Source organism: Lissotriton vulgaris, chromosome 7, assembly GCF_964263255.1.
Source record: "Lissotriton vulgaris chromosome 7, aLisVul1.2, whole genome shotgun sequence".
In the NCBI taxonomy this organism is placed as follows: Eukaryota; Metazoa; Chordata; class Amphibia; order Caudata; family Salamandridae; genus Lissotriton; species Lissotriton vulgaris.
In genome coordinates, this window is record NC_141695.1 from 866,583,480 (window position 1) to 866,605,492 (window position 22,013).

At 45.9% G+C, this 22,013-nt stretch overlaps 1 protein-coding gene across 2 annotated transcripts in view; it reads left to right on the forward strand.

Annotated features, from left to right (window-relative positions):
* LOC147702592 (LON peptidase N-terminal domain and RING finger protein 1-like) overlaps positions 1-22,013 on the forward strand; it is a 203,018-nt gene that overhangs the window by 103,663 nt on the left and 77,342 nt on the right. For both annotated transcript variants that reach the window (XM_086931259.1, XM_086931260.1), the window contains exon 7: positions 12,302-12,416. In XM_086931259.1, the coding sequence (XP_086787385.1) occupies positions 12,302-12,416 (115 nt within the window). The remainder of the gene's footprint in view (positions 1-12,301; positions 12,417-22,013) is intronic.

Genomic DNA, 22,013 nt, shown 5'->3' on the forward strand with positions numbered 1-22,013 from the left:
ACTATAAAGTATACCACGTTACTCGTATTGCAGTTGGTATGGCTTCTGAGGTGCCAGATTTTGCCTTCCTCTAAGTTAAGAGTTTTGGTTGCCGTGGTCAAATGACAAACACTACATCCACCACATGGGTAATGACCCACAACTGGTGGTAAACCCCAGGTAGTACATACATTTGGGTCCTGTATTGCATTCCTTTTACTGGGGCGAGTGTGCACTAGTGCGTCCTTCAGGCTTCTCTCACGCCTGTAGGAAAAAAGTGGTTTTTGCCACTCTAGGCCATTGCTGGTCAAAATTCTCCATTGTTTATTTATAGTCCGGTTTATTACATTTGAGATGTTAATATATGTTGTTACACAAGTCAGCGGTGTTTCAGGCTCTCCTTCTCTTGTGTCATCTTCTAGTAGGGCTTCCCTATTTTGATTTCTGCCCCTTTTGCAACTTTTCTTTAGGATTTTAGCTGGATACCCTCTGCGTGATAATTTATCAGTCAAATCCTTAGCCTGCTTCTTATAGTCAGTGACACTGCTGCAGTTTCTACGAATATGTAGGTACTGGCCGAAAGGTAAGTTTTCCCGCAAGGGGCGTGGGTGAAAACTCGTAAAGTGGAGCAGGTTATTCTTACTGGTGGGTTTGTAGTACGTCTTAGTTGTTAATTCACACACATTATAAAAAGAGGTGTTATTAACTGAAAATGTTTATCAAAATATACAACAAGTCAAAGTCTCCTCTACATTGCAAAAACGCATGTAAATTCAGCAAAAGCATTTCAGACTGAATAGGCCTCATTTTCATGTTTTTCATGTGCCATGTTTTTAACTTGCACCAAAATGTGCGTGGTAATTTAAATGCAGTCTGTCTCTAGCACAAAAAATAAAACCATGCCTGACTGCAGATGAAATCTGCTCCATCACTGTAATCTCTAATAAACCCTGCAAAGTTTTTAGAAGGATCAGCATAACCTCAAGTATAGAGGCGCTAGATGTTCCAGTGACCTCCAAAGTATACAATGATGGGCCCATTAAATCCGTTCCAATAACGTCCAAGCTTTCCAGTCTTTCATTCTCCTTGATACGATCTTTCGTGTGATTATTGTCCCCTTTACTCTGTCTTATACTATAGAAAACTTCCTCTACCTCCATTTCTTGGTCAAACTAGGTTCCTCCTTTTAAACCCCCTGCCTTTACTCTCTGTGAGGTCGAATTCAGTGATTGGGAGTTTCTGCAGGTTATTTTCTTCCCATCGGTGCTGCCACACCTCCATTTGTCTCTCCCAATTTTTTCTGTGTTTCTGCCATAATCACCGCCACAAGACCTTAATTTTCTGTTTTTTTATTTTTTATTTTGTTTTAGTGTTTTTTTAGGGTTTTCTGGGTTTTAGCTTTGCTTAGGGCCATCGTTTTTTTCTTGTTCTACTTCTGACACGGCCCCCAATGCCCTTGAGATCCTTTCTTCAGTTACAGAGCAAGGGCAAAACCAGGTGTCCTATTTCGTCTATTTTCCTTGTTCGCCCTCAATATTCTTTATTGCCAGCGCCAAAAGCAACAACTACTCGTTTGTTGTCTGGGACTAATTTTTTTCCTCTTTTATAAGAGCTTTGCCTATTTCACTTACCTCTGTTCCATGGCCGTACGCTCTCCCCGCTGAAACCTGCACCACTGCTCCACTGTAGTACTTCCACTTCTCTGCCGAACTACCACTACTACAGAGTCACTGGTGTAGACCTGCAGTGCCAGTACTGTGTCGGGGGCTCCCTGGGTGTCTACTTGGGAGAATGCAGGCTTCTACTTGGGAGAATGCAGGCTTGGGCCCCGCTAGAGCTTGTTGGAGAGCAAGGAAGCTGCTCTCCTACCAATTTATCACCATTGCTCCATCCTCCGTTGTTCAGTCCTCCGTTGTTGGGCCCCGCGGTGGACGAATATCAAAGAATCTCTTCCTTAAGAGTATTCCGAATGAATTAAAATTCAGTAATTGTTAAAAATACTTGACAGGCAGTCTAATTCCACGTAGGTTCAGCTCTATCCCATCCTGGTCGCCAATTTCTTATGTACAAATTACAGAGACATGAAGTATTCGTACAAGTTCATTTTCTGGAGCTCGTATATATCCTTCCTGCTCCTCTGCACCGGTAACTTCAAGTACAAGCCTACAAGTAACGGACTGTACATTCTCTTTCACATCATAACAATTCTGGAATAGAACATCCCTAGTTGCATAGCAATTCTTAAAGCAACATACAACAGTTTCTCCTAAACTTCCAGGTCTCCGATCTGTAGTCCGCACTTCTCCCTTTAGGAGAAGGTTTTACTTGTACTTGTTGTGCCTTAGGGGCTCGCGGCTCAGCTCAGCTCTCCCGCGTCTTTAGCTTTGCCGATTGTGCTTGCGTGTTGTGCTCGTCCGTCCGGCTTGTTGCTCGTAATCGGTTCGCATCGTGGGAGTCGCAGGGTGGAGAGTGTATCCTGACCAGGAAAGAGCGGGGGAAGAGTACTGAGCGCTTAGACTTGACAGACTAGACAGGAAGGGCTATCGGAATTTAAATATAGCCGCTCAGTTCAGCCTCCTTTCAGCTTTCCTTCTCTGAATTGCTGTTCAGTCTGAAGTATGTTCTTTTCATAGCATATCCCAAAGGTTTCTTCCAGAGACATGTTTCTTCTTAATGTCACAATGGCAGCACTGGGGATGAAGATAATGAAGATGCAGGCAACCCTGGTGGAAGCTCACCACATAGTTGTGTCAAGATGTGCTGTTGCCTTTTTCCATTATGACTGGTTCTGTGAAACTTTGTAATTAGAATCTTACCAATGTTTTGGAATGACTTGGAGAATACATATTTTTGGAGGCTGACAGCTAGGAAGTCTGTAAACTCAGCACAAAAAGTTTTGCCAAGAGTTCATTCTTAAAGTCGCCAGCCTCCATTCAAAGGGTATGTCTGGGGTAACGCTTTCGGAAGGGATTTGCTAATTGTGTACAGTGACTAGGATGATGCAGATGTCGAAGCAAGTGATTAATGCAACTTATATATCAAACTTGACTCTTTCAAAAGAGCCATTAAAGTAGACTGCTACTTTGTGGTTGGAGAACAGCATTCACCTGCACCTCAAATCGCATTGCGCATTGATTTTATGAAGCCCTCCATGATGCAGCGTTAACCTTAGAGCTCAAAATTCCAGACAGCGCCATCCATATCCTTCCTCTGGAGCCGCTTCTTAGGACCAAAACCTGTAAAGCCTTTGATGCTGAAAACCTCTTGTTCACGCATAAAGCCTCTGGATAAATGGTAGAACCCAGCTGACCACCAAAGGTGGCGTCATGGCTCAATGCAGAAAGCTATATTGGCCAATGGGCAACCACCATTCATGCTGAAAGTTCGGTAAACATCTAAGACACCTTTATTGAAACTGTGCTCTGCTTCAAAGGCTGCTTTTACATGGTAACAGCCTGTGCCAGTCAAACAAATATTGACACTCTGAGAAGAGCCTGCAGCCTCATCCATATTGGTATAGCCTTGTTTGCACTGGAAGATGTTGCACAGACTTCAGGATGTAAACACAAAACAGTAGAGCTAAATGTGGCAACTGTTAAGATTGCCCTGACAAGGACAGTTTCGATTCTCTTTGTATGTAGAACCTTAACCCCTCAACCTCTCCCTTCAAAGATGTTACACTCTCTTCAGAAAGCTGCTGCCACATGAATAGTTACTGTCATCAGTGCCTATGCGACATGCAGGTTTTCTCTGTGTTGCATTTACAGTCCAATTCTATATCTGGTGTATTTTCTTTGTTATCGTCTCCTTGTATGTATGTATGTATGTATGTATTTAATGCTTATTAAGCGCAGCTGTCACCCGAAAGGGTATCCTGGCGCTGAGACCATGTCTAACCGTCAGGCGAGTTGAAGTTTACATTGCTCTTGGGAACAGGTAGGTCTTAAGGTCCCTTTTAAAGGAGGGCAGATCTTGTTTGCTTCTCAGTGCCAAAGGTAAGGTATTCCATAGCGTGGCGGCTGTGAAACTAAAGGCACGGCCGCCCATCCTCACTCTATTAATTCTGGGAGTTCTTACCAGGAACGCCGAAGAGGATCTCAAGGGTCTGGCAGCTTGGTACCATGAGAAAAGGTTTTGGATTGGTATTGGTCCTAGTCCATGCAGGGCCCTGTATACGAGGCATAAAGCCTTGAAGGCAATCCTCTGCTGACCGGCAGCCAATGTAGATCAGCTAGTGCTGCAGACGATGAGGCTGATCGTGGCAAAGACAGAGCCAATTTAGCAGCCATGTTTTGGATCCTCTGCAACTTTAAGATCAGGGTCTTAGGGGCTCCCAGAAGTAGTGCATTGCAGTAGTCTAACCTACTGAGAATGGAACTCCGCACTACCTCTGCTCTGGTATCCCGGGGAAGTATTGGTAGGATCTTCCGAAGGTAACGCAACAGGCCCATGCAAGTCGCTGCAGTCTTGTTTACAGAAGCATCAAGCTGTAAGTTGGGTTCAAACTGAACTCCTAAATTACGAGCTGATTTTGCAGCTTCCACCGAACCCGGGATAGAAGTGGGCCAAAAATTGTCCGGTAGCCCGCAAGGGAGGCGGTCTAGGGAACAGTGGAGTACTTCCGTTTCCGATCCATTGAATTGGAGTGAGTTAGCTCGTAACCAATCAGCTGTCGCCGACATACAGCGGTGAAAGGTATCCCTCGAAACTGTCTCAGTGCCCTCAAGTGAGAAAATCAATTGAGTGTCATCGGCATAATTGATGACTGATATGCCGAATGACTTGATTAATTCTACCAGGGGTTGGAGATATAGATTAAAAAGAATCGGGCTAATCGCCGACCCTTGGGGGACACCTTGGTTCACCTGGCGTGTGGCTGATCTAAATGGTGGTAACGCCACAGCTTGCTGTCTGTTGCTAAGGTACGATGTTATCCAATTAAGGGCCAGACCGTTTACTCCCACGTTTTGAAGACGCGCCAAGAGAACGTCATGGCTCACCATGTCGAACGCGGCCGACATGTCAAGCAGCACTAGAAATGCTGACTTGCCCCTGTCGACACGCGTTCGTAGATCGTCCAACACGGTGACCAATGCGGTCTCGGTGCCATGGGCCGGTCTGAAGCCGAATTGGGCTGCATCCAGACAGAAGTTAGTTGTGTGTTTGTGTGTTTACACTGCTAAATTTCTGCCCAGGGGGAGGAGGAGCTACGACAGCAAGCAAGATGGCCGCATAGTCTCCCGGCTCCGCTGACCTCCGTCTTTCGCTCGATGATCCTGTCATCTATCCTGATTTCCCGCCCCATATCCGTGTGTGTGAACTAATTTGCAATCTGATGGAGCAATCCCGAGATTTTTCCGACATTGTGGAGTGGAGTAATGTCGAGGTTTGATTTGAGGCCTAACCCAGTCTGGAAGCCGGGGTCTCGAGTGTTGGTCCAGCCGGGTCCGAGTTGAACAACAGCGGACCGGTGAGGGCGGCTGGGTCCGGTCCATGGAACTTCCGACATCTTTTGGATTGCTTTGCTGCCGATCCGCTGCCTGACACTGTACCGGAGGTGAGGAGACGAGTGACGCCCGAGGCGGTGTGGTGGGGGTCCCTGACCCGGAGGCCTGGCGTTCAGATCGCCGGCGCCGTGGGGTTGGAGACTTGGCGCGCACTAACGCTTGTTGACGATCTGTCCCTCACGGTTCATTCCTGCTCCGACTAATCTTACCCCGGGGAAGGCGCCTCTCCGTGGGGATAACGATGCCTGATGTTATGCGGAACCTGGCGGAGCGGGCTGAGTGCGGCCCGTCATTGCGGTCAGTGCTGGCAGCCCTTGAGACGCTTCGGGCGACTATGGAGGCCCAGGCCTGGACTCTGATGTCGGCAGCGGATGGAATTAGTGGATCGGGACCGGACCCTGCCTTGCTGCCCGAGGCCCGGGGGCCAGTTGACTTCTCGACAGCTATTTCAGCGGTGCATTTAGACCCGGTGCTTGGAGCTGTGCCTGCCCCTTCAGAAATGGAACGATTCGAACATGCGGAGATCGACGTTTCAACTATATGGTCGGAATCTTTGGTTCTGCAACTGGTGGAACATTTAACTGCTGTTCCCGATTTGGAGACTTTTGGTCGACATTGTGAACTGTGTTGGACTGTGTTGCATCCCCTTCCCAGCTGGTCCATCAAGATGGCGGACGGGACAATGCCTGGCCTTGGAGTCGGGGAGGGGCATTGTTGGAACCGATCGTCTGCTTTGGGTTTTGCCATCCTTTATCCATCTAACAGACCATGTTTCGGCAACTTCTGTGTCAATTTGGACAATTTGGCGATGGGGCTCTACTTATCGGAGGGAATCAGCAAATTTGATCGACGGGGCCAAGGCTGAGACTGTTGTTTGGGGCTTCACATTATGGTTTCATTGGTAATGGGATTGCTTCACTTGATTAACGGAGACCGGGGCGGGGTTCATAGTTTCCTCCGGTGTACTTTTATTGTGGTCTGCTCGATTGTGTCAGCTTAGTGGGGGATTCTTCGTTAAGGCTGTGGGGAGAGACCGGGAATGCGTATGATATAGCCCTCCTCCATTTTTCCTTTTAGGGTAGGGGTTTAGTCCCTTCTTTCTTCCCCTTGTTCTTCCTATATTTCGGGTTTCCGTTTTGGGGCGACAGGCACGCTGCTAGGGGGGTAGGCCGTAGTCATCTGCAGGGTGGGGGGTTGGGGGAGGGGAATTTTGTTTTTCCGTTTGTTTCTATGGCCTTTTTCTCTTATCTTTTCTCGCTTTCTCTTTCGTTTCTCCCTTTTTCGGGTCAGCGTAGTGGGCCTATTCTTCTGTCGACTGTCGACTTTTTATCTGTGCCTATACTCTTCACGGTATTTTAGTATCACTGGGCGGGCGCTTAATTGGTGCAAACGGTGATTATATGCTTGTTTATCCTGAATAGTATGCATTTGCGCCACTGTCTCAAATGAGATCGAGTTAATCGTGGAACTCCTACTATTTTGCCCGCCCTTTATGAGAGTTTGTGATATTGTATGGCACCTGATCCTTCTATTTTATATTATAAAATCGAACCTTTAGTATCCTGTTATTTGCATTGTATGTTCAACAGCCAGTGTTGATTGAAGTTGTGATACATTCGCTTCCCGAGAGACTGAGTCTTGTCCTAATTAACTTGCTATGATGACACTGATTAGCGGCCGGCCCCGGTGGTTGTAGACCTATGTTTGTAACTGGTTGAAGTATCAATAAAGGTTTTCCGAAAAAAAAAAAAATATTCTGCCCAGGTAAATATGCGGTGTATTTACTTAATTGCATTTATAAATCGCTTACTACCCTGGACGATGCGTCAAAGTGCCTTTTCGGCGAGTACTACGCTACTCCAGAACCTATAAAGGATTAGTGGTAAATAAATACAGTGAAATATTACATTAATTTGAGCGGTAGATATGCTAGTCTGTTATTAGGATTGAGAAGGATAGTGAAGGGATAGAATTGAGAAGGGTCTAGAAAGTTTTATTTAAAAAGAAAAAGAATTACATCTAACCACACCTTTACCACTTCAACAAAATATGCTGATAATAAACGCTGCATTAAAATCTGGGCTTGGCCCCCAACAGTGTAATACCCCTGTGGACAGGCTTCTTTACATCTCGCTATCAGAACGACCCCCACATCAGTACTCTTGTGGGCATTTTTGAAACTGTGGAACCAGGGGGAATGGCTTTTAAGCCTGATCCCCAAATGGGACTAAGTTGTGTAATCTTAGACATTCATTTTCTGTCTTTGGTTATCTTTACAAGATTAAACAAATTTAAAATTCGGCTTGGAGTTTATATAAGTGTGTGATAAAACTGGATTGGAACCCAACACATGCTCATTGGATATTATGTCTTTGAAGACTGAAGCCAGTCTTTAGGTTCACTCATCAAAATGTAGTGGGAAAGCCAAGATCCTAGGAACAAGTAACCGTTGTAGTTTTAGTTCTTCACCTTCACCAAACTGTCTGATCATGTGCGGATATGAAGAAAGTTGTATATAATGATTAGCTAGTTTTAACCATTGCTGTGGGTCTCCTTATTGAGTCATGTGTACTGTTTATTGACTGTGTTTTTGCAGATGTCTAACACTCCTCTCTGATAAGCCTAAGGCTGCTCGACTACACTACACACTTAGAGAGACCCTTAGGGGGCGAACGCGCTGTAGGAGAACCCAGAGTAATATTAAAATATAAATGAAACAACAGTCTTTTTGAAAGTCAATGCACTCAGTTTGAAATTTAAGGATAAACCTTTTCTCTAGAACACTGCCAAGGTGCGTAGAGAAACAAAACCAAGAGGGAAAAGAAACAGGAAAAAAAAAACAATCATGAAAACGAGCACTAACTTATATGGTATACTTTGACCTTCAAGGCCAGGGCTGTGCATAAGCAAAGACATTGCAAATATTAATACAAGTAAGGCTCACCATCCGAATAAACAGGATCTTTCATCTCTCCTGTGTAGTTTACTTCTGTTCTCACATAAAAGGCAGCATTTTAACTTACACCAGTTATCACTGAACGCCGAACATAAAGCGAATAACCACATTGAGCCTGCCAAATCTGCACTCTCACCGATATGACCTACCCTCGCATACTTCATGGAGACCACCAAGGATCTGTTTCTCTAGCTTGCTACAGAAAAGCCTACACAGCAAAGTGAGTTAAATTCTGATGTACCACAAGATAGTCTTAGCTGCTGACACTTTTCAAATGTGTATTGATTCCATTTTTCCTTGCCTAGAGGAACTTCCTACCGATTCAGCATATCACCTTGTCTAGGACATCATCTGATATGAAAATAGAGTACTTGTGGTGGAAAATATAGATCTACCTCTCTACCTCGCTCGGCGTGCTCGATGCTATGATTCTGTAGTCCTTTGCAGACATAACTGGTCAGGTTAGAAAAATGCAGTTGTCTCCAAAAATAAAGAAGTAGCGGCAACGTCGTCCGAAACCGAAAGGTGTCATAAGATGGAGTCTAGAGGCGAAGTTGCCGACCGTGCAAGGGGATGACCTGGGTTTCAGTGGATGACCCAAAAATAATGTGGTTCTGGATCTTGATTTTCCTTTGCCTCGTACCTTATTGATGAGCAGCATTCTGTTAAAACCATAAATATAGTCCGTATTAATAGTGCATTGAATGTCTGTGACTTCACTATGTAAACTCCACAGACTATTTCCCACCCCACCATACCCTGTTACAAGTGTTTAGGTTCAGACCTAAGTTCACTTCCTATGCAGAACATGCCTTTCCCTGGAGCACCTTGTTTGGCCACCATAAACACAAGTCTCTGGAAACAATCCACACAAAGTGTGGGGTGGAGCAGCTCCCAATATTTGTCAAGGCTCCCAGTAATCCTGTACAGAGAGAAGGCGGGCTGCTCGAAAAGAGCAGTACAGGGGATATCCGAAAGTCCGTAGACAACGGGCAATTTGACCTCCGCAGAGTGGGCATGTTGTGATGGGTAGAGTGTCACAAACGTTTGACCAAGCTCGTGAACCTAAGCCTTCCAACCATGACCTCCCAGCCAGTGAAGGATTGTGCTTTTTTCATTACCAGTGGTATGCTATTGCTATGAAAAGTTGGATTGCTGGACAACGTATCTAGCAGTTGTAACCAACCCAAGCTGGGAAAAGCAACCCTCCCAAGTGCAGAATGATGAGCCTTGAATTCATATCTGTGCTGCAAGAATAGGTTATAGTCTGGAAGAGAGGCTGTATAACCCATACCTTAGCACGAGACGGAGAACAACCCTATGATCTGCCCTCCTGCTGCTAAATTCGAACAGCACAATTAGGATTATTTCAAATCTATGACCACTGAACAAGGCGAAAAAGAGGAAAACATTTAGAGTGGTAACATTGGAAAATATAATGGTACATGAATAAGAAAGCCCTTAGTGATGTAGACCTAGTCTATCATTTCTCCTGACTCTCAAAGCACTTCATGTATCAGCACTTTAATATTGCTTAGCACATTAACGATTGAGGGAACTGCGATCTGCATCAAACTGGCTTTATTTATTTCCAGACATCTGGTGGTAGTAATGACCACCTTGAAGAGATACTGAGTGTGCAACACGTGTTTCTAGTTCTCTGTGCGAGGAAACCATATACACCAAAACCCTGCGTGCAGGTGACTACACCACACTCCCTGCCCAACCTCAGACTCAGTCTAATAAAATGGTTACAGGATACCTTCTAACAATCCTTCTCAACAGGGGAGCTGTGGGAAGAGAGCCTTTCCCAGGACAAAATCCTAGCCACGAGCATGTCTGATTGTGAGGACTTATATGGCTCTAATTGCTTTCTGCATGTGCCTGCCCCATAGATGGGGCTGAACATGCCCTCCCTGCTGAAATGCCTGGGTGGCGTATGAGTTAAGGGGCAAGTGACTGAGATTTACTTTCCTTCCATCCTACTATTAGAAGCAGTCTCTGACACGGATATCTAACAAACTCAGAGATGTTCATGTAACCAGTCTGACCGGTATGTACTGGAATGAAGGAGTTGTGGCGTGTTCACAGCAGGAAATGAAAGCACAAGGAACATGCAACTGTTCAGATAGTTCAGCTGCCCCTGATCCTTCTGTCTATACCAGCAGTTCCTAGCCTTTTGACTTCTGTGGACCCCCACTTATTTATTACTGGAACCCGGGGACCCCCGGTAAATCTTTAATGGAAGGCAGGAACCCAGGCAAAGCTTTTTCGATTACTTGAACTGCAAAACAATACTGAAAAAATAAAGGTACAGGCAATCATCAAACAAATACACAAATTATGTAATACTTTATTTAATTCACAAATATATTTAAAAAACAAATTTTTATTGGGAATGTTGGAGCTTTTCTAATGTAATTAAGGCCACTCATCGCCCATACTACATGCCACTTGATGTATGTGCGCTGCTGCCACAAATCAATCTGAAAAGGATGTAAACTTAATTTTTACCTCCAATTTCAAATTCCTTCTCAGTTTAAGAGCGTTTTAAAATGTTTAATTTGACATTTTGCTTCCTTATTTATATACACTTTATTAATTTGTTGATACTATTTAATTTTTTAAGCAGCCGTGTATCCCAGGGAGAAGGCCCTCGGGGGTCTCCGGACCACAGTTTTTTATTTTTTTTTATTTTTTACAGAGTTTTATTTAGCGCAAACATGACCCGAATCGGGCATTGGAGCTCTTTACATAGCACCAGTTGCATTACATGAGGACACATTAATTCTTGTTCAGCACGGGGAGATTAAGTGATTTACCCAGAATCGCAGGATGTTCAGCATCATTGCCGAGACTCGAACCCACCAGTTCCCCTGGTTCGAGGTTGACCACCCTAGCCGTTAGTCCAACTCCTCTCTCCCTCTCTAAGAACTACTGGTCAATATCATTTGATAAATAAAGTCTACACTTTATTCTGTGACTGGGTCCACCTCGGGGCCAACTGCCTGGTGTCCCAATGCCTTTGAATGTCGAGTTGGCTTTCTGCGAGCGGTCCCTCAGCTGTGGGGGAACGTGGTTTGCTGGTTTCAAGCATTTGCTGGTAGAGGGCTTGGCAAACCAGTGGATGATTCCCGATCAGAGTGGTGGAGCTGTGGTCATGGTGTGAAGTTGTCCTGGCAGGAGTGATTCAATGGTCTGGCAGACTCTGGAACTAAATGCACGTCTGTGGCTCCGTGGCCGCAGCGCTTCACTTGCTAGGCTGGGTTTGGGCGTGAGTAAGTTATGAAGCCACAGATAGTTCTAGGTCCAGCCTCCTATCATCCAAATTGATGGTATCTGGAGTGGGATGAATACCTTGTTTTCTGTGGCTGAAACGCTAAAAGAGAAAAGGCTGTGGAATACAAGGGCTTTGCACTTGTGATTTTGTTAGATGTGTGGGGCCTGGAGGAGACCCGTTAGGTGGGTACTGGTTCTTGTATGGGTACTGAGGCTTGTGTTTGAGACTTTGGAGGCTCCGTGAGCAGAGGTGCATCGGGGCACCTGGATTGTGACCCCATTGCGTTTGCTCTGATGGGTTGGAAGGCTTTCAGCGTAGTCTTTAACAGGAGGAATTGCTGGTCTCTCCGTTATGTGCCCTGTGTCCCACGTCTTGGTTCTTTCTACATTTCTTTCTTTGAGTGCCACCCTGGGTGAATGGGCTGTGGTCTCCTCCCCAGTCTCGTTGTTCTCCAGTGCTTCCTTTCCTCCTTCCCTTCAGAAGGGCCCTGGGTGCACACAGAGCTAGTAATGCCTCTTAATGGAATGTTAGTTCACTGGCTACACCTTTAATTTATTCATTTTTGCCTTTTTTCGCCAGGATGTTTTTTGAACCAGTCACAACACCGTGTGGCCACAGTTTCTGCAAAGAGTGCCTGGAGCGATGCCTGGATCACAGGCCCTGCTGCCCCCTGTGCAAGCAGAGCTTAAGAGAGGTAAGAGGGCTTATTTACATTGTATCACGTCACATGGCCTAACCCCATCCTTGCTGTTCTGAAAGGGCTCCATGAAATATACCTGGGCATCTTGCTGTGCCAAGCAAGGCCAGGGCTTGCATTTCTGCATCTTGACCTCCCCAGCATAGCTTCTCAGTCCTACAGAATGCCCAAGAACTTCCTTTGAAGTGTCAGGATCGGCGAAGGAATGGTGCACAGCCCAGGGGATCTTCAGCCACTGGGAAGAGAGTAGTGTCTTGGGTTAGACATATCCTACAGACTTATAAACCAGAGGATTCACCCTTGGTTGAGACAATACAAGTCCAGACAATGTGCTCATGCCTTAGTTGACATAAGGCACATGACTCCGACAGCTGTAGGGATTATAATGATTTGAAAAACTATCCTTTTTGGTATCAAATAGTCTACACAAGTCAAAGTGACAGTGGTAAACTACAATGAAAACCGATCCCCAATTGTCCCTAAGTCAGTTTGAAATATCACTCGTAGGCTAGCTTTGAAGGAGATTTGGAAATGTGCTTATTGTGTCCCTAATGTAAGCCAATCAGTCCCTGAGACTGTACACATTTTGCTAGTAAATACATTTTTAAATTCTGATGATACACATGCCCTGCATACTCATTTAAGTAAGTAATTCTATGTTCCTGGCACACTTGGCAGTAAATACAGATGCTCTGCATACTACTGCCATCTAGTGTTGGGCTCTGATGATTGCAAGTTGTTTTTCTTCATAGAAGCTTTTTGAGCCCCAAGATATACATAGCTCCTAAATTACGGTAGCGTGCCCCCGAAATTGTCTTTTTGTACCACCGTCAGAAATAGTTTGCGCAAATATTTAAAACCTTTTTAGACAATTTAAAAATATTTTTTAGAATGATCTCCATTTTAGTAATACTATAGTAACTATTAAGTTATGATTTTGTGGAATACGGTATTTAAGGCTAACACTTTGCATAGTATTAAATAGAATTATTGTATTAATTTTGTTTAGAATTAAGGATGTAACACATTATTAGAAGTACTTTAGTAGTGTTGCTCTGTAAAACATTTTGCACTACTTGTTGTTTGTATATATTAAGTTTGTTCAGTACTGCGTTATAATGTTTCATTGATTGGATTGAGAATTTGCACTTTTTTCTGTCCCTGGGGCATATTTTAACTTAAGTAGAGTATAATTGTATGTCCATTGGTTTCCTCCTGCATTTTATAATTTCATATATTTTAAATTGAATGTACTATTTCTTTAATGAAAAAAACCCTCCATTTTAGGTGGACCTTTTTGAGTTCCAAATCATTATAATACAATTGGAAATTGGAGAACAATGCGCAAGGGCACCGAGGCCCTTCTTAGATTGTTTTTTTCTGCCATTGGGTTCTGACGTACGCCGAGTGGACTCCCAATTTGTTGTGTGTATCACACGTTTCTTGAGCCCATATGTTTGAATTCCAACACTGAAGCCTCGGCAACCAGACCACTGGTGCTGGGGGCAACGTTAGAGGGTTTGTTCCATCACCCTCTTCCAGTCATTTTTGTTCAAGAGAAGAGACTCATCATCTGCAACTTCTGTCCTTCCCCCAACCTTGACAACACCTTCTGCGAGTCCTACCCTGCTTTCCGCTCGAAGTCCTTTATGGGATTGAAGGGGAAAGGAGGTGGACCCATCACAAAATGCATCAACGGGCATCCTCCGAAACAGGTGATATTGCCGGTAAAGCAGATTCCTTTGGCAGAAAAGGACACCAGGATGCTGGGCCAGCCAGAATCCTGGTAGCCCAGGCTACACTTAGCCTTGAGACTGTACTGTAAAGTGAGTCAGAGCCCAAAAAAGATGAAGACGTCAAGCTGCTGCTGAAGACCACTGGGCCTCTTACTGAGAGGATGCTCAGGGTCTCAAACGCCACACCTGCATCTGAAAACTATGCCACCAAGCCAGGTTCTAATAAAAAGCCACTTGCCGGCATAGAGTACTGCTCCAGTGGGAGTTGGGCATTGAGCCCTGAGCACAGATATAAGACACTGTTGCCTCCAGGGCCTTTGTGACCTTGAAGCCTCTTGATACCCACCGGAGCATAAGAGTTGACTAAAGCTTCGCCTAAGGGTGTCGACCTATACCGCTGTCAATCCCTGCAGATTATAAGTGTATCAAGCAAGCCCGTTCACATCCAGTCAGCACCAAAGACCCCATAAATGCCAAAAGCTTTGTCAACGGCTAGATCCAGGAAGAGGTGATCACCAGGCAGAAGAGTCTCTATGTTCATTCTGCCAATGGGAAGATCCCTCTTCAAGTCTCCTCCTTAACCAAAACTGATGACCGGTATGGGGGCACAAACTCTTTGTTACACCTCCACAGATGTATCTAGAGAGAGGGTACCCCACTATCTCCAGGGAACAGGGTACAGAGACACCTCCACATAACCTACCTCTCCATCTTCTCCACCAACATGCTTATGCCAACCAGTCCCCTGCCTCCACCTGAGGGGTTCTCGTGCACGTTTTCAGATCTATTGACCCATATGACCAGCCACTGATGACCCCCGGCAAGACTGTCATCCTCTCCGGATGATCCCACCGCCTACCATGAGGTAATACAACAGTGTGGTATAATGTTGATATGCACATCGTTCAGGAGGAAGAAGACTTTCTGGTGGAGTCTCTTTTGAAGTTTGACCATTCAGTGAATTCTTGCCCATACTCCAGTGTAGGCTTCAATCTTCCCCAGAGAACTTTAAGGAGCCAGTTACAGCAAGGGTTGTAACACCCGGGGTTGAGAACAAATACAAATCCACACTGGTGACCCTATGTACATCGAAAAACCAGGTCCTCCTGACACCTTGGCAGTCCACACTACCCAGAGCCTCTGCCTAAGCCATATGCAATTTCTTGCCACCCCATAAAGAGAGTAAAAGGAAATTGATGCCACGAGCAAAAGGTTAGCTGTAGGGACGGCCATGCATTGGTGCATAGCCAACTCTGTTGGGCTTGCTTCCAGATATAAGCGTTCCAGTAGGAGGAGATGCAGAAACCTGTCAACCATCTCCCAGAGAAGGGCAGGAAGAGGGGGTATGAGATACTGTTCACGGGCAAAACTATCCTGAACACAAACATTCAATGTACCCTCAATGCAGTGGACACAGCCGTCGGCGGGATCAACAACCTCCTCACACGGCATGCTCGGCTTTGCATCTCCGGGTTCAGATACTGTGAGGTCCAGCAGCATCTCCTCAACCCTCATCTGATGAAGAGTCGCCACACTGACTTCTGCCCTGTTGTGAAAGGAAGGATTTGCCACCGTCGAAGGGAGGACTTACCAGCAGCTTGCGGAACCCGCTCCGCGGGTCCCGCTTCGCCGAGGCTGCCCATCCAATTGTTGGCCCCTCCTGGGTGAGTGTGTGAGTGACAGGGCTGCGAGCATTGGGACCGGGACTCGCTTTCCCAGGAGTCCCGGCTACCCCGAGGCCAAGTCACCTGGCCCGCTCTCCCCGACCGCCCCGCCCAGCAGAACAGCTGAAAAGGATTCCCCCTGTTTAGCAAACCGGGACGCCACACTGACTTCTGCCCTGTTGTGAAAGGAAGGATTTGCCACCGTCGAAGGGAAGGACTTACCAGCAGCTTGCGGAACCCGCTCCGCGGGTCCCGCTTCGCCGAGGCTGCCCATCCAATTGTTGGCCCCTGCTGGGTGAGTGTGTGAGTGACAGGGCTGCGAGCGCTGGGACCGGGACTCGCTTTCCCAGGAGTCCCGGCTACCCCGAGGCCAAGTCACCTGGCCCGCTCTCCCTGACCGCCCCGCCCTTTTACTGACACCTATAAGAAGCGGCGCACCCCGCTGCGCGGGAGCGCCCGGGGCTAAGCCCGGGCAAAGGGCGGGCCCTCTGTGGCCCTCAGAGGCCCGAGGAGACTGGACTGGGCCAGAAATCTTGGTTGGGCACATATAGCACTCAATCCTTCTCTTATTCTTCTTGAATATACGGGTTATGTCCTGTCGTGAAACGAGAAGTATGGCCGCTGCAGGAGCTAAAAAGCTTACAGGGACTCTGGACGACTTCATTACTCGCACACACGCACTTATTGATGAAGGGATCATACTTATGGACAGGAGAGTCTCCCAAGACCTGGCCATGGCCAAGCGGTCTTCCCTTGGCCTCATTGCCCAGGCTCAGACACCAAAAACTGATTCCCGACCAGAAGTACAGGTCTTAGTACATCAACCTGGAGCTAACGGGGATTTGGATGCCTCAAATATTGTCCAGGACCTGGAGGCTTCACCCAACCTCAATATTTTGACTGAGAGTGGAACGCAATGTAGTGAGACAAACATTAGTATCTCTACAGCCAACATAAAAGAAAGGGCCCGGACAGAAGGGGCAATCCCTAAGCAAAAACGTAAAAATAATACCGCAACTGTTGCGAAAGGGAAGAAGGCCATTACTTTACCCAAACTTCCTAACATTGAAAAACCCTCAGTCAGTCTACCTAACCCCAGAGAGGGCTCACTTCTTAACAACCCAGGTTTACTGCTGAGTCTCTCAGACGATACTATAATTGACCAAAGTCTGGAAGAAATTTTGCAACTTAGTGGACCTACAGATAACCCAATAATAACACCATCACAGGAGGAGACCGGTTCAAGCACAAATAACACAGTAATCCTTAATATGCTAAAAGCATTATTAAACCCATAGAGGTAAGATTACGCTGCTTGGAAACGGTACTAAAAAATATACATAAGGACATAAGTGCCCCCAGTTTCACTTTAAATAATAAACCCACCCAGGTTACTAATCTACCCAAACCCGCAAAGACCCCAGTGGCTCCCAACAAAGTGTTGGAGACTAATAAAACGACGGTTAAGAAATCCAGTAACACCTTAAATCAGGCAGGCTCCAAACCTAAACCCCCTGTTGTAGAGCAAACTAAGAAAACTGATCCTACACTGACCTCTTCCAAAAACAATGTAACCTCCCAGCTCACACCCAGTGATGGTCTATCTCAGGCCCCTAAACCTGACATACAGGATAAGGCTAAGGATATGGCGCGCAGAAATATTCACCTCCCACCGGATGCCGCACCCTATGTGGTAATCCTTACTGGAGTCACTGAAATTCGCTCGCCAGAAGAAGAATCAGATCAGGCCCTTAAAAACAAAGTCTGCCACTGGCTAGCGAATAATTATCCCCTCCCACCAAACATACCTACCAACATTTTAATGATAGAGAGGGCTCCCTGGGTAGGAGGCAACAGAAAAAATTTGAAAGGGGACTGCGTGGTGGTTACTTTTGAGAATCCGGAGGTAGTAGATTTTATCTGTAATAGCAGGGCCCCAAGATACCAGGCGAGCAAGGTGACTGCCAGACCTCTTTCGTATTTCTATCTCCCACACAATCAAGCGGATAACCGCTGGAGCTGGCTTAAAGGTTCACACGATCGCATCCCTAGACAGAGGCCTAACTTCCCCTGGGACATACAACCCCCTGCCAGTGAGGAGGGATGGGAGGGGGGATGGAATTTGGTGGGGACGAGAGGAGGTAGACCACGCCAAGGTGGCCCCTTTTATGGTTCCCATCTCACCCATCCCTTTTACTACCAGCAGCCACTAAATGGCCCATCCAACCCCTTGCATTTCCCTATAGCAAATCGCTTTGATTGTCTATCAACCACAGATTGGGGGGACTGACATACTCAGGGCTCGCCAGGGGAAAGGAGCGCCTGTGCCAATCCAACCCATCCCGCAAGGATGCCGCCATAGCGGACCCGACCATAGTTAATTCATCCCCCACACTCGGAACTAGCACGAGGACAAGAGAGATTCGGGGCGTGGGTACATCGATTGCCCCTAATACAGACTCAGTACTCTGTAAAGTCCTTACCTGGAATGTGGCAGGATTAAATGCAAAGGCTTTAGACCCAACATGGCAAAGATTTATTAAACAACATCACATTTTAGGACTTCAAGAAACGTGGGACACAACACATAGTTTCTCCCTGGACGGTTTCTGTAGCTTTTCCACTCCGGCAGTTCCAGGTGCAAGAGGGAGAGCAAAGGGTGGTTTACTCATATTGTGCTCTCTAGATCTAGTAGGGGTTTTCAAAAAGTTAGATACCGCATCAACAAATATGCTTGCGGTGGAGTGGACCCTCCCTAATTCAAAGACTTTTCTCTTGATTAATTTTTATAACTCAAAGGAGTCAGTTACTGCAAACGAACATTTGATTTCTTTGTTAAATTTTTTGTCAGCCTATAGGTGTGATTGCACTACCCTCCCAGAACTGGTTATTCTGGGGGATTTTAACATTCACCCCTGTGAGGGAAGTTGTTTTAACGATAGATATGGGGGTATATCAGCTGAAGCCATTCCTCATTTCGAGCATACATCCGAAGGCGAGTTCCTAGAGTTCCTTCTAGCTAATCTAAACCTCTACGAATTGGACCAAGGCATTAGCGAGCCTAGAGCCCCAACTTTTGTTGGGAGAGATGCCAACACTGTCATAGACTATATTTTTGTCTCAAATGGGGCCCTGGCAAAGGCACGTGAGTATAGTGTGATTGATCTTATCTCAAGCGATCATTATCCTGTCCTCCTGACCTTGGACCTAGACTGCTTCCGTATCGGCAGTCCGCTGAACGTGGCAGCTCCAAAGGATTTGAAGTCTAAAGATCAGGGAAGGCGCTTAAAATGGGAGATGATTGTCCCAGAAGAATTCTTTCATTCACTCGCCCAAGAGTCCGAGGCCAATATGGCAGTGTGCTTGGACCCATCTGCCGAGGGCCCCAAGGTTTTGGTCGCATATGAGGAGATCTGTTCAAGGATCAGTAAAAATTTGGAAAGAAGGTCAGTTGGGCAAGCGAAAATAAAGACTCATAAATGGTTCAACAAGGAATGTTCGAGGATACATAGTGCACTTTTGAAAGCCATTAAACAAAAACCGAGAGACAGGTCAATAGTGGCCAAGTTAAGGAAGGAATATAAAAACGTAGTCGATAAGCGTAAAACCCAAATCAAGGAGGAAGCTTGGAATAGCCTTTTATCTGTGGATGTGCTAAGAGATAGCAAGAAGTTTTGGGCCATTTTAAATCAGCCCTTTTTTTCAGATAATGGGTCATCGGACTTAGACTGTGTCATAGAGGACAATAGATGGCTAGCCCATTTTGGCAAAATCTATGAATCTACAGTCCCTGCCTCACCTATCAATACCCATGACCACGCCAACTTGGTTATGGATTTCAACACTATGGAAGTTGAAAGGGCGATTAGAGATACCAGTAAACACAAGGCCCCAGGACCCGACGGGGTACCCGCTGATCTCTACATACAGTACCCACAATTCTGGTCAAAGATTTTGACCAATGTTTTTAACGCGATTCCAACAGCTGGCTTCCCACCCTCTTGGTCCACCTCTATAATTGTGCCTATATTTAAGAAAGGGAAAAGGGCGGACCCGGCCTGCTATAGACCAATCTCCCTGTTGGACTCCGCCGTCAAGATCTTAGGCAGAGTCATCTTGCACAGAATGGGGGATTGGCTGGAGGAGAGCGGGATCCTTTCAGACTTGCAGTACGGCTTCAGGGCACACAGAGGGACAATCGACCAATGCTTGAACCTTCATCTAATTATTAGCAAATACACTGTGGTGAAGGGGGAGCTTCTTTATTTGGGGTTTATGGATTTATCTTCCGCTTTTGATTTGGTCAATCGCTCAAAACTATGGTCCATCTTACGAAATATGGGTTTGGACACTACCTTGGTTAGTTTTTTGCACGACCTTCATTTAAATTTGTTTGCGTCTGTTAGGGCAACGAGGGATGGAAGGTGTACAGCAAAGTTTAGATCAGGGAGAGGGGTCCGACAAGGGTGCATCCTGGCCCCTCTCCTCTTCACACTGTACATCAATGCTTTGGGGAAATTTTTGAACCCAGCCACCCTGGACATTCCGCGTATGGGGGGGCTACCTATCCCGGTCCTCCTATACACGGATGACGCTGTTCTTATAGCACGGACTGGTATAGGTCTGCAAAGACTTTTCGACCATTTTGGCCTCTTCATGGAAGCCCTCGACCTAAAAATGAACACTGCCAAATCCCATGTTATGGTCGTAGGCTCTCGAAAGAAAAATATGAAGATTAGATCCTTTAGCTCAAACAACTCACCAATTCTGAGGGTGCCCTCCTTCTGCTACCTGGGCGTCACTTTTGACGAGAGAGGAACTTGGAAACCACAAATGAAAATTAAGGAAAACGGAGTCATTAGATCCATCACAGCACTTCTGAGCTTCTCCAAAAAATTGGGCTCGAAACCTATGGAAGCCATGACCAGGATCTATAGAGCCAAATGTGTGGCAATCACATCCTATGGGGCAGACATTTGGGGCTACGTCCCAACTCCAGGCATACAAATCGCTGAAAACCACTTTATACGGGCCCTGCTGACACTCCCGAAATCTTCTCCCACACATTCAATCCATAATGAAATAGGCATGGGATATGTCTGATCTTCTAAAAATGTCCCCAGTACTTTGCTGGATTAAAACCTGGACAAATGAGGAATTCAGCTTAAATCATTGCATCCTTAAAGATTGTATATCTCTGGACAAAGCTCACACTATTCCATGGCTGGCATATGTTAGAGCGGCATGTGCGAGGCTAGGGCGACCGGAAATGTACTCGCTACCGCAAAATCTTAAAAAAGAGGATGTAAAATGGGTGAAGCGGCACTTTCGGACTTTGTTGGAATGTGAAAGAGAATCGGTTGAACTCAGTAAACCTACGGTGAGATTACTTTTCCAACTTTCCACACCTACAGCTATGGAACCCTATTTAAAATATGTCACAAAGCCTTACCATCGCTTTCTGCTCATAAGGTTCAGATTTAATTTGATCCACATCATCCTTGGCTCGCACACAGAATGGGGTACTCCAGAAAACTTTCCCCCCTGTACATGTGACTGTTTTTCAACACAGGACACTCTGCACCTGGTCATGTTCTGTGAGCATTATATGGCGCCGCGGAAAAAAATTCTTGTTCCCATCTTGAAACCTTTGAATTTCGTCCAGGTACGGCCAGCACTATTATACCTCCAGATGTTGAACTCGGTGCCGGTTGCATATGGTGTAGCTTGTTTTTTAGTAGCAGCCGCCAGACAGAATAAATTAAGAGCTGCCGCACCACTTAATCATCAAATCTGACTTTCTGTATAGACTTTGGCGAGAATGTTTCCAACAAGCTGACATAGGTGTTCCCCTTATCTATCAACCCCTTTTAATGAATGTGTTTCTTGTGTACTTAGAAGGAGTAGCAATCAATTCTCTTCATCTGTTTAATTGTATTTTTAAATCTGATTCTATGTATCATGCACTGCTTTTATGGTTTTAATTAACCGAATAAAGTTTTTGACTGACTGACTGAGTATCTTTTTTGCCACCAGCTTGACATGATGATCTCGGTCTACTTCTGTAGCAATTGCCCAGGGGGGAGAGCGGGACACTTTACCCGACCAGCCACAGACTTACTAGAGACCGCAGCAAACCTTCCATTAGTAGGCCATCAGAGGATACACCAGGGGTACATACAGGGCTACCAACA